Source organism: Ailuropoda melanoleuca, chromosome 7 (genome assembly GCF_002007445.2).
Source record: "Ailuropoda melanoleuca isolate Jingjing chromosome 7, ASM200744v2, whole genome shotgun sequence".
NCBI classification, from domain to species: Eukaryota; Metazoa; Chordata; class Mammalia; order Carnivora; family Ursidae; genus Ailuropoda; species Ailuropoda melanoleuca.
Genome location: NC_048224.1, coordinates 47,604,375 through 47,618,302, shown reverse-complemented (window position 1 = coordinate 47,618,302; position 13,928 = coordinate 47,604,375). Strand labels below are relative to the sequence as shown.

Genomic DNA, 13,928 nt, shown 5'->3' with positions numbered 1-13,928 from the left:
AATCAATATACAAAACTGTTCTATCACCTCCTCTGAGCTACCGTTTATACTCACCCCCAACCTCCTCTCCTCAACTCTTTCTAACCCCTAGTACCACGAATCTATTTTTATCTTTATTATTTTGTCACTTTGAGAATGTTTTATAAATGGAATCATACAGTATATGATTTATTGAAATGAGCTTTTTTTCACTCAGGATAATGCTCTTGAGATCCAGCCACCTTGTTGTGTATCTCAATAGATCACTCCTTTTTTTGTTGCTGTGTAGTATTCCATGAAGGGATGTACTGAAGTTTTTTAACCGTTTACCTACTGGGGGACTTAAAAAAAAGATTTATTCATTTGAGAGAGAGAGAGCATGAGTGGGAGCAGTGGAGGGAGAGGGGGAGAGATTTCCAAGCAGACTATTCCCCGCTGAGTGCAGAGCCTGATGTGGGGCTCAATCTCACAACCCTGAGAACACCACCCAAGACTAAACCAAGAGTTGGGTGCTTAACCAACTGCTCCATCCAGGTGCCCCTACTGGGGGACATTTTGGATGACAGTTCTTTTCTTACAGCACCTGAAAAATACTGTTCTACTTCCTTTTGTATCCATAGTTTCTAATAAAAAATCCGTTTTCATTCAAATTATTTTTCCCCTATAGGTGAATCATTTCCTTCTGTCTGTTTTCAAGATTCTTTTCACATTTAGCTTTCTTTTCACCTTTAGCTTTCAGAAATTTGGCTATCATGTGCCTTAGCATGGATTCTTTTTTCCTTAGGATTATCCTCTTTAGGTGTCACTCAGCTTCTTGAATTTGTATGTTTATCTTTTGCCAAATTTTGGGGGCATGTTCAGTCATATTTTTAATACTTTTCAGCCCCATCATTTTTATTTCCTTTTGGGATTCCAGCTACATGAATGTTAGATCTTTTGTTTTGGTCCCACATGTCTCTGAAGCTTTTCCTTTTTCTTCCCCCCCCCCCCAGTTTTTTCTCTCTGTTGTTCAGGTTAAGTGATTTGTTATTGTCTTCAAGTTCACTGATTCTTTCTTCCATCATCTCCATTTTGCTGTTAAGCCTATTTCTTGCGTTTTTATTTCAGTTTTATATTTTTAAGTTTTAAAATTTCCATTTGGTTCTTCTTTATATCTTCCATATCCTTAACAAGACTTTTTATTTCTTTGCTGTGACTTCCTATTTTTTCATGTTTCAATGGTTTGTAATTGCTCATTGAAGCACTTTTACAACGGCTGCTTTAAAGTCCTTGTCAGATAGTTCTAATATCTTGTTATCATGGCATCTACAGAGTATCCTTTCTCATTCAAGTTGAGATCTTCCTGATTCTTGGTATGATGAGTGATTTTTTTTATTGAAACTCGAACAACTTGGGGTATTATGAGACTCTGGATCTTATTTAAATCTTATGCTTGCATTGGCATCCCACTGTTCCAGCTAGGAAATAGGGTGGCACCACCTCATTACTGTCAGTTGAGGGGTGAAATTTTGGGTTCTTGACTCTGCCTCCCTTAAAACCCAGTGGGAAGGGGCTCCTTATTACTCATCAGCAAGGGTGGGAGTTTGGGGTACCCATGTGGTCTCCACTGACACAACCACAGGAGGGTTGCCACAATTGCTGAGCAGTGGTGACAGTTTTAACCCCCATTAACCTCCTCTAGCTCCACACAAGTGAGGGAGGGAGGAGATCCTCATTATGGTCTGGTAAGGGTAGAAGTCTAGGCTCTCTACTTAGTTATTGGTGGAGGGATGGATATGGGGCTATGGTTTTTCTGTGGTATTGGGCTGCAGAACGGTGAGTAGTGTCTACAAGTTCTCTGATTTGTGGCCTTTTCCTGGCCCTTTAACTATCAAGAGCAGCGTTTTTTCAGGCCTCTTTTTTTTTCTCTGTCTGTGCCCATTGGCATCTCTGGGTTGCTGGCTTCTCTGGCACCCAATCTGGGCTATACATGGCAGAAAACCCAGGGAACTCACGGCCACATCGATCCTTGAGTCCCAGTGCACCTACTGATCAGCCTTCTTCTCTTCACCTTTCAGAGCCTTCTTTTGTTTGTTTTAAATACTATGTCCTGGGTTTTTAGCTATACTTAGGGTTAGGAATAGGGAAAATTAGTACTTATTACATCTTTCTGGAAGTACTAGTCACTTAAGGTTATTCTTATTTTACAAAATATCCCCAGTTTATGAAAGAGAAGTTCCTTCAAGCCTTGTTAATTAAATAATTAACTTAAAAGTAAAACAAAACTTTGGGTGGATCCTATCTTTAAATGAAAATCAAAAACAAACATCTAGATCCCTGCTGTAACCCCTTTATTTTAACATGTCATTAGCTATCACAGAGTAAGCTACTAATACTTGATAAGTGAATTAAATAAATCTGTATTTTTGTCTGAAGATGCATTATTTTTTCTGCTCTGTTAATTTAAAAAATATATCCCCCATTCAAGAACCATACTGTTCCTTGCCTTCTCACCTCTGGTCATGACCTCTTCACCCTACACTTCTTTCCTGAACTAGCCTTTATCCTTCCAGACCCAGTTTACATATTTCATCTCCAAATAGTTTCCCTTAACCCCACATTTAGGTTGGATGCCCCATTTATATGCTCCCATGGAGATCTGTTTTTCCCTATTAGTAGTTAACACTCTGTACTGTAATTGTTTATTTACTGTTGTCTTTCCAGCTAGTCTATTGGCTTCTGGAGAGGAGGAGCTGATCTAAATGTTCATAGTTATAGAACCAGCACCAAACAGTGTCTGCCACATTACAGGGACACAATAATTACTTGCTGAATAAGTGGATTACTCTTAACTTGACTTTTTCTTTCTATCAGGGATCAAGAAGCAGAAGAACCTCAGCTCTCAGACTGGTTTAATCCTAAGTAAGAAAAAATATTCTGCACACAGATAATAATAATAATAATAATAATAATAATAATAATAAACTACTCAATTTAAATGGGGGAGATTTTTCCCCCTATCATCAAATTGTACCTATCCTGGCAGGTTTCTAGGCCTTGGAGTTTTTATTTTCTTTTAATTTTTTAAAAAATATATTTTTTATTTATTTGAGAGAGAAAGCATGAGCGGGGAGGAGAGGAAGCAGGGAGTCTGACATGGGGCTCTATCCCAGGACCTGGGATCATGACCTGAGCTGAAGGCAGATGCTTAACTAACTGAGCCACCCAGGTGTCCCCTTGGAGTTTTTATTTTTAAGGCTTTTATATATACCTAGTGTCTCTTTATCAAGAATCGGGCAATTAAGGGTCATAATGAGAAAACTGTTATCTAGTTTAACATTCCTGGTTTTATTAGGGGAAAGAAAAAAAAAATCTTTTTAGTAGCAGCCCAAAAATGCCATTAAGGACTTCTCTTGATTTTGGCATTAACACTCGGGGGAGAATCTCATTCTTTATAATGGCAACCGAGTATTCTATTTTATGGCTGTATACCATAATTTATATAACCAGTTCCCTCTTGGTTTTGAATCGTTTGCAATTTGAGGGCTGTTGTAACTCATGCTTTGATGAACATCCTTGTATATATATTTTTGTACCCTCTTGTGTGAATTTATCCATATGACAAATGCCTATTGTAGCATCATTAGTTTAAGAGATGTAAATATTTTACATTTTCATTCAGGTTGCTAAATTGCCTTTTAATAATTATTCCACTTGTTTTCTAATCCACAGTGGATAAATGTGAATAATATTTTGTTTTATAAATTTACATTTTATTCTAGTAGTATCAAACATTTTATTACTGGCAAAAACTGCTAGTTAAAATATCTCAATTCAGTTCGCACTTCTGTATTTATTATTGAATTTGGGCATCTTTTATATGTGTGTTTTTTATTTGTATTTCCTGTTCTGTGAATTCTTTTTTCATATTTACGTTTTTAAAATAACCTCAAGTGCACAGAATTAGATAATAATCTTTGCTTCATGACTCACTCTGATCATTAGGTTATGCAAGATCCACTCATATTATTTGCGTGTTTTCTTGCTCGCTTATTTTTAATGAAACAAGAACTTCAACATTCAATAAAATTCAACATCCAGCTCTGCCTTTCCCAGTACCCGCATTCTGTCTCTTCACCCTCTGCCTTGAAACAACCTCCATCCTGAATCATGCTTCATCATCCCCTTGCTTTCTCTTTTTAAAATATAAGTTAGATCTTCCCTATGTGTTCTGGGAAAAGTGTATTTTTTAAATTTAAGTTTTGGTAATTTTATAAAGAGGATATAATGCTATGTATGTAATCTCCAGGGACTTATTTCGGCCCTTAATATTAGAATGCAAAGATTCATCCAAATTGCATATTACTACCATTCATTTTGATGGCTGTGTTAATAGTTGACTATAGAAATATACCACAGTTTGTCCATCCATTGCCTTAGTAATGGGCACTTGAACTGTTTCTAGGTTTTTGTTATTTTGAACATTAAGAAGTAACACTCTTGTAAGGGGCCTTTCCAAAGACTTCAAAGTGTTTATAATACATATATATTAGAAAAATTATAGATAAAACAGCTGCCCAACATCTATCTCTGACCTCCTCTTCAACTGTTGTTTCCCTCACTCCACTCCAATCATGTTAGGTCCCTTTTGTTCTCTGGATCCACCCAGCATGCTCTCACCTGGGGATCTTTGCACCTGCTGTTCTTTCTCCATAGACCATTCATCCTTCAAACAGCCAAATGCCTCATTCTTTCACTTCCCTCAGGACTCCACTCAAATGTTATCAGTGAAGCCTGCTCTAATCACTCCATATAAACCAGCACACCCATGCCCTTTCTCCCTTATCCAGATTTATTTTTTCCATTGCTCTCCTTAACATTTAACACACTGTATATTTGCTTGCTTATTCATTTATTATCTGCCTCTCCCACAAGAATGTGCCTAGAAAAAAAAAGCCTAGATATAGTACAGATTCAATATTTGTAGAATAAACAAATACATGAGACCTTTTGTCTAAGTGAAACGATAGCACCTTCATAAAAATATAATAGTAACGGTAGAAGGCATTGTGCTTTATTATGAAGCATCATATTGGCTTTTAGTTTAGAATGAAATGACCCCTTCAATATTGTGATATCAGGCAGGAAGTTCATTTTGGGTTCTTATTAAGTAGAAAAAACTATAAGCTTAAAGCAAATATAAAAGAATAAATGTCTCAGAACATCCAAGGAAAGTGTGAAAAATAAGAAAGTTAAGAGGATTTTGCCTTAAATATCCAAACATATTCTAATATCATTATGATCAAATCAACATGGAATGGGTCAGAGGAGTAGTAAATCCAGAATTAGATCACAGTATGTATCAAAGTTGATATATAACAAAAGCAGTATTTTAAAAATCAGTGAGGAAAGGACTGATTATTTCATAAATTATACTGACACTACTCACATTCTAAGTACGGGGAAAAATGGGGTCTTACCCCTATGGCATAAAGATAAATTCCTGACAGATTACAGACTTGGCTGTAAAAAATAAAGCAGTAAAACATTTTGTTAGAACATCAGTATGATAACATGCAAAGCCTAGGTAAGAAGGAAATCTTAATTCATGCTGGAAACCTACTAGCTATGTAAAAAGACATATTTCACTATATAAAAAATTAGCTTTTTATTTGGTTTAAAACCAAAAATTTGGGGCACCTGGGTGGCTCAGCCATTAAGGGTCTGCCTTTGGCTCAGGTCATGATCCCAGGGTCCTGGGATCGAGCCCCGCATCAGGCTCCCTGCTCCGTGGGAAGCCTGCTTCTCCCTCTCACACTCCCCTTGCTTGTGTTCCCTCTCTCATTGTGTCTCTCTGTCAAAAAAATAAATAAAATCTTTTAAAAAAATTTTTTTGGTAGACAAAAAATCTGGGAAAAAATTATCTGTAATACAGATAATAATTATCGAACTATAAGGAACATTCATAAACTGCTGAGAATAAATTAACAATTCAATAGAAAAATATGAAACTCGGGGCGTCTGGGTGGCTTAGTCAATTAAGCATCCAACTCTTAATTTCGGCTCAGGTCATGATCTCAGGGTCATGAGATTGAGCCCCACTTTGGGCTCTGTGCTGGGAGACTGCTTGAGATTCTTTGTCTTCCTCTCCCTCTGCACTTCCCCCACTGCACACACTAATATATATATATATATATACATATATATATATAAAATATATTTTATATATAATTTGCTCACATTAGAACAAGTTGAGATAGCCAGTAAGTATATGAAAAGATACTCGAATTCACTAGAAATCAGAGAAATGTAAAATAATGTAATAATGAGCTATTATTTATACCCATCAAACTGGGATCTTTTTAAAGCTACAATCTAATAGTATAGGAGAAATTCTGGTGGGAAGGTGAAATATTGCAGCCGTTTAAAAAGTAATTGGGTAAGAACCCAAATTTTCTTTAAAATTATTTATTTATTTATTTATTTATTTATTTATTTATTTATTTATTTATTTACTTGAGAGAGAGTGTGAGCAAGTGGGGGAAAGGGCAGAGGGAGAGAATCTTTAAGCAGACTCCCCACAGAGCACAGAGCCCCATGCAGGGCTCTCTCTCATGATCCATGAGATCACGACCTGAGCTGAAACCAAGAGTCAGCTCCTTAACCAACTGTGCCACCCAGGTGCCCCAGGTCACAACTATTAAAAATGAACACAGGTATACAGCAAACGTACTCCTGGGATTAGCCAGTAAAAAAAAAAAAAGCAATAAAACCTAAGGACATAAGATTAAGGTTTGTTATATCACTTTTTATAACGACAGACGTCCCAGAAATAAAATGAAAACCCATTCATAAGGAAATGGCTAAACAAACTGTCCACACCTTGGAATATTATGCAGCCATTACAGAGAGTGAACGAGAACTAGTCCAGAAAACACGAAATGATTTCCACAAAGTTGTATTGAGTAGAAAGGCGAGCTGCAGAGAAGGATGCATTATCTCATTATTATAAAATAAACAAGATTTTAAAAGCCTGGATATATACGTGTATTTAATGTATATGTGCATATTGTACACACATTTTCTATAGAATTCTATGAATATGGTGGGGGGAAGAAAAGGGTACCAACTAGGCTGCTAATATGGCAGTTTGGCTAGGAAGAAGGGAGGTGGAATATTGTATACTGTGGAGCTGGAGTAGATGTGGGAAACATACACCCTGGCAATTCTCTAGTACTATCATGATTCTGTTTGCTCATGGTATATTTATTTCTGTGACATCGCATCTGCTTCCTACACTTTTTAGACTCCTGTTCAGTTTCCTGTATCTAGACATACATCAATATAGCCTGGACTTACAGGAAGAGTCCCCGCCCTCTCTCTCCAGAACTACTTTTTGAACAAATTATACCCTCCCATATTATTGTCATGATCACATCTCATCAAATCTTAGTAATACCTTCTAGCATTGAAATCATTTGTAATTCATTTTAGCACCTATTCTCTCTTCATTAGGAATGTGGGTATCTTAGGTCATATATATGATGTCCCCCCTTCATTATCGTGCTTCTTTCTATGTCCCACCTATGACAGTCTATAGCACTATGACACTGTAGCATTCTCCCCTGTGTACCTCCTTCTGCAAATGTTCATTGTTAGCAATATACTTCGTGAGTAGGTCACTTTGTATCCTGCTGAATACCATCTGCTCAGGCCTCCTGAGGTATTTTCTAAGCTCCTCAGATACTGAATCTATCAGGGTGTAAGAGAAAGAATGCAACTGAGATGAAGTAACTCTGGTGAAGGGATGGTTGGCAGAGATGTGAACAAGGTGAAGAGACCCCGCAAAGGATATGGAGGCATCGAGAGGCTTGCAACAGCAAAAAGTTGTGACCACCCTCCGCCTAAAGGGACAAGGGAAGGGATGGTGTTCCTGGAGACCAGGGATTTCTGGAACCAGAAAAGGGCTACCCAACAGAAGCTGTAGTTGTATATGGACACAGCCACTGTTAAGATCTCAACAAAGCTGGGAGAGAGGGGAAGAAAATAGACAACCTCCTTTCCTGTCCTCTGCTCTCATGCTGGTGCCTCCCACTAGCAGAACTCGCTGCAAGCCATAGGGCAGGGAACTTTGGGTGATCAGTCTGCTCCCAAGGCAGGCCAAGGAGAGAAGGGCTGAGGAAGGACAGTGGAACAGTAAATGGAGAATAACTAACGCCATGCACCCTTTTGTCACTAAGCCTCATTTCTCGAGTTTGACTTAGATGGAGAAGCTCATGTTCTCCAAACAGGAGAAACAAAAAGTCATATCAGCTAGGGGGTATCATCAAGATGATGGCAATCCAGCCCCATTCCCAACCTAAACTGTAACCTAAATTGTAACATTTGCCATCTCTAGCACTCTTCATATAAGGTGGTGAAGGGGAGAGAATAATTAACAGCAAATCATGGCTACAATCCCACTTCTGTAGCTGTACAGGTGGTTGGGAATAAAAGGAGGCAGCTAACAATCACTACCCCATGGTCTCTTTACCCTCTGCTAACCCCTTTGATGGCCAGAGTTTCTATCTGATAGGGTGACTCAAACCTCCATTCCTGAAGAGTCTGATTCTCTTGGTGGTCTCACCTTACGGAGTTGCCACAATTTCCCATTGACCATTATTGCTGGAAATGGGAGTAGCAGGGGCAACCCCCAAGAATCTTGCATTCTATGTGAAGCCCTCCTTGCCGTCATTGTATAACCTCATCTCAGTATCTTCCTGGTGAGGAAGATCAGTCATGCCGGCCAGTATAGTAATGCCATTTTCTGCCTGTTAGCTCAGCAACATGAGGAACCACAAGTGATCAGCTATCAGGTTCATAGAACCATGACTTATTTCCTAGAGGAAAGACTCCTCCCTTGGGAACTGAGAACACTACACACACTGAACACAAGGTCACAGCAATGGTGACTAAACATTCTATAAGTGAATTATTAGATGTGATTGTAAGCAGGAATAGCCCCACATCCACCTTGTTTTATGAACGGTGCATGTTAGCTTGGGAAGAAACAGTATTTCACAGTGCTCGCTGATTCAAAGCATGAATGGCGTAATACTACAGAACAGTTCCTCAACCTTTTCAGGGACTTAATCTCGGAACTAGCTCTGAAACTGAGACTTTCCCTGGCTCTTCCACTTTCTATCAGGCCAGCTGCCTCTAGATGGTGAGGCACATAGTCAGACCAGAGAACTTTATGGAAATGGGCCAGCTGTTACACTACTTTCACCATGGAACGAGTACCCTGGATGGGGGCAATGTTAGGTGTGATACAATGGCAACTAATAAGATATTCTGCAAGTCAACAAAGCTGACAAATTTGTAGGCAGGAAAAGCAAATCCCTCCCCAGAACATAAAACATTCCCCTGAAGGAAAAGTGTTGCTCCTTTCTTCATGGAGTCTAACATAATCAACCAGCCATCATCTGGCTGGCCGGTCACCCTGGGAAGTGGCTTCATACTGTGGGCTCCCATTGTCCCTTGTTGTTGACAAGTTGGGTGCTCAGCACTGGAGATAGCTCAGTCTTAGCAAGGGGATGTCCATGTCATTGAGCCTGTGCATAAACTCCACTGGACTCCAAGTAGCTAGGGCCATGTTATACAGAGACACTAAGCCAGCCACACAGGAGACTGGGCAAGGTGTCTAGCTGCCACCCAGAGGGTCGATCATCTTGTCTGCCTAATGCTGAGCACCTCTTTGGCAGAGAATGCCCTCTGGCCAGCACTTACCTTCCAGGTAAGGAGCTTCATACCTGTAATAGAAATCTAATGACTCTAAGTCTCTCCTACTCCTTCCTCTTCTGTTTTATCAATTTCCAAACACCAGTTTTTACCTGCCTTCTTCTTTCAGAGACTGCTTTTGTTCTGTCACCAAATCTTTAATCTGATCTAATGAAGAAAGAGGGATAATCTTCAAACCCTTTCATCTTCTCAAATAGATACTGATTTGCATCTGGGATGTGCCTAGGTGATAAGCATCATCACCCCGATAAGGGTACAGGTGGCCAATATCAAGGCGGAGTTTGAGACTTGTGAGTCAAATAGAAGTGCCTGACTATAAACTCTAAGAAGTGTTTAAAAATAAATGCATAATAAATAAATAAATGTGTAAGGTCAGAAAATCCCTAAAATAGTAAGAGTAAGGGTGCTTTTGAAGAATTTTTTTTTTATTATTAATGTACTATTAAGGGTTGCCAAATCTTACTCTTTTCTGGGTCTGGATTTGTAAACAAAACCTGTAAATCACCAAAAGCAAAATGGCTTCTCACTTTGTATTCGATTCCTTCCAAAGCGAAGGTGTTAATTTGTTTTAATAGTTTAATGCCCTGCCTCCAGCCGAACTGCTATTACTTTTTGTCTGCTTGTTTGCTTTGTTTTTTGTTTGTTTATTAGTACTAATGCTGCTTCTGCTGTTATTTTGTTACTATTAGAAGAAAACCTAATATTAATCTTCTCCTTCGGACTAATCTTATTTTCTTCTGGTTTGCACTGGTGGGCCTAGAACAGTAGGAAGCGTGGGAAGAAGGTGCTCTAGAGCTCCTAGAAAAGAGGGAAGAAGAGAAAGACACAAAGGGGGTAAAGAGAAAGGAAGACAAATGCACACGGTGGTGCTGTCTGCTTTAGGCAATAAGCAGAGAAGTGTTCAGACACTGGGCAGCTAGTTTAAGCTGCAGTCAGAGCTCAAGGGAAGGGGCGCCCGGGCAGCTCAGTCGTTAAGCATCTGCCTTTGGCCCAGGTCACCATCTCAGGGTCCCCGTATTGGGTTCCGTGCTCAGCGGGGAGTCTGCTTCTCCCTCTGCCTCTGCCGCACCCTCCTCACTCCTGTTGTCTTTCACTCACTCACTCTCTCTCAAGTAAATAAATAAAATCTTTTAAAAAAAGGTTTTTTAAAAAAGGGAAAAAAATCTCTGGGCTCAAAAGGCAGTTTGGAATACTGACTGAAGCACAGATTAGGAAAGCCAACTGGTTAATCTTGAATCCTGACTCTGCCATTTGTTAACTGTAGGATACTAAGTAATTGACTCAACCAATCTCTGCTCACGTTTCCTCATATGAAAAATAGAGATAATGATGGTAGGACAATGTAGGACATTGCAAGGATTAAATGAATACTGTAAAGCACTTAATCATGGTGCCTGGCACATAGTAAGTACTTTGTAATCATTAACTATTATCACTTGGACCACAACTTACGTTGTCATGATAAGGTGGTAGCTTAATTTGTTTTGTTTGTTCAACAGAAAGCGTCCTGATGTAAAAACAACAACCGATTGGTTTGCACCAATTATATGGGAAGGAACTTACAACAGACAAGTCCTGGAAAAGTATTACAAAAGGCGGAACATTACCATAGGCTTGGCTGTGTTTGCTACTGGAAAGTAGGTGCTACTAACATTCATCCTTTTTTATTTTGGAAAAAGGTGGATAGGTACCCATGAACTCTCTACATCCAAAGAGTTACTCATACTTAACCCTAATCATGATTTCTCGCTGACCTGCATAATTACAGTGGTTATTTTCTGCAGCCATGGCTGAATTCTTTACACGACTTGGGAATCTTCTTATTAATATCCACTTAGCTCTCTTTTCCTTTTTTCTCAATCAACTTTATGGCTCTTCTCCGGCCTCCAAGCTCACTACCTCCTCTTTTATTAATCAACACAGGTAAGCTCTATACCCAACTTCTCTGCCCCTACCCATTGGCAATTCTGTAGCAACAATGACACATGGTGTTCAACAGCATGCCTAAGTGACATGTTTTCTCCTGATGAGTTTTCAAAATAAGTGTTTTGTTTTTTGTGTCTCACGGTTTGTAGATCAGTGCCTGAACAGCTCATCCAGTCTGCTAATAAACACTTCATGAGTGGTTACAATGTTATCTTTTATATCTTGATGGATGACTTCTCCAAACTACGTCCCATAGAGTTAGGTGCCCTTCGAACATTTAAACTATGTGTTGTATTCAGACAACATGTGTGGAAAGACCTGAATTACATATACGTGAGGAACTTGCATATGTACATCCTAGAACACATCCAGCACGAAGTTGACTTTCTCTTCAGTATGACCCTAAACCAGATCTTCAGGAATGAAGTCTGTAGCTCAACTCCATGGATGGTGGTATTTTGGACATGCTAAAAATTTCCCTTATGAGAGAAGCCCTAAATCAGCAGCTTTCTTCCCTTTTGGAGAGGGAGATTTCTATTACCATGGTGCAATTTTTGGTGGCACACCCTATGAGGTTTTAGCCTTCATTGAAAAATATAAAAAAGGAGTTCAAAATGATGCCCGAAGAGGATTTAAGAATACATATGAACATTACCTAAACAAATATTTATTTATCAATAAACCCACTAAGTTGTTATCACCAGAATACAATTGGGATCCAAATTTTAGACGCCCCCCCAAATTATATGTGTGAAGATAGAATGCCAGTCAAAAAGTATTTGAGGTTATATCATTAGATTTATGAATTAATAAGTGAATCATCACAATAATTCCTCAAATATAAAACTTATTAAAAGTTTCAGTGTTTTAGAAATTTGCAAAAATGTGCAATCTTCCAAAATAAATTGTTTTTCTCCTTGCAAATTTGAACCATCTAAATCTGCCTAAACTGGATTAAGAATAAATGGATGTTAATTTAATGTTAATACATAGTGATGTTATTATCTACATATAATAAATAATGTAGAAATACTTTTGGAGGCATAAAATGAAGAAACACACCCAGACTCTAGTTCAGAAAATAAAGATGGTAGAGAGATGATGGATAGATAGATAGATAGATAGATAGATAGATAGATAGATAGATAGATACACATACACATATACACAATGTCAAAGGGATATATGTAAGGGAAAAAATAAATATTCACCAACTCACTCATCAAATACTCTTTTTTAGTGTTGGGAGATATATACTGCCTGTAATTAATCTCAGTTAGTATTTAATCTATTATCTGATTGAACCTAGGTGAACCAGAGACATTCTACCAAAAACATATCTTACCTCTATTGTTACAAAGATGTTGGATTCATTCTTTTTTCTTTTTGGGGGGGTTGGGCAGAGGGAGAGGGAAATCTTGGAAATAATTACAGACAACCATAAGAGGACTCTGAAAGATAGAACGAGGAAAGCAGATGGGCTAGGGACCTTAGGACTTGAGGAACAATATGGCAGGGAGTTCCCTGGGATTTCTTTTGTCTCCTGTATATCCCAGACCGGGCACTGGAGAGGCACACAGCTCAGAACTACCAAAAGGCAAAGCCAAAAAAACCCTAAACCAACCAACCAACCAAACAAACAAACAAAAGAAAATCTCTAGGACCAGCTAGGAAAAGGCCCAGGAAAGAGGCAGCTCATCAGAGACCTAACGGGGAACCCCATCTCCATGCAATACCTGGCTGACCTGCTCTGCCTACACCAGCAGCACCTGCAAAGAGGAGGCAGAGAATTCCACCCAGAAGCTCAGTGTCTCCTGGCCACAACCCCCCCACTCAGCAGTAGAGGGAGACTCATTCTAGCATCTCCTGGGCTCTACACAGCGGTAAAGACAACGGCCACCACTACCACCAGAGGCAGAAGGAGGCCCAGGTGCATGCTTCTTTCCCTCAAGGGCACTGGCAGAGATGGAGGAAGAAGCGCCAGCACCAGATGACCTAGAAAGATGGCCCCCGAAAACCCTCCAATCCACATGCCCGTCATCCTCCACCCACCACCTAGGGGCACTGGCGAGCCCAGGAAGCACCTTCCACTCCCTCAGACAATACCAGCAGTGATTAGATAGGCACAGGGTGGCCCAGACAACAGGCTCAGGGAAGCACTCACTGTCCCATAGCTTGGCATCTCCCATACTCCCCCTAGGAGCACCTGCCTGGGAAAGTGTACACCACCCCTGCGGGCAGCATCAGCACAGGCAAGCAGGAGC

The 13,928-nt window shown here is 39.4% G+C and overlaps 1 protein-coding gene across 1 annotated transcript; it reads left to right on the top strand.

Moving 5' to 3' along the window:
- The first annotated feature begins 1,762 nt into the window (after positions 1 to 1,762).
- LOC100464228 (glycosyltransferase 6 domain-containing protein 1-like) lies at positions 1,763 to 12,418 on the top strand. The gene is given in 5 exon segments (XM_011220680.1): positions 1,763 to 1,794; positions 2,833 to 2,880; positions 11,238 to 11,375; positions 11,814 to 12,092; positions 12,094 to 12,418. Coding segments are annotated over 5 exon segments (822 nt in total).
- Positions 12,419 to 13,928: the final 1,510 nt, after the last annotated feature.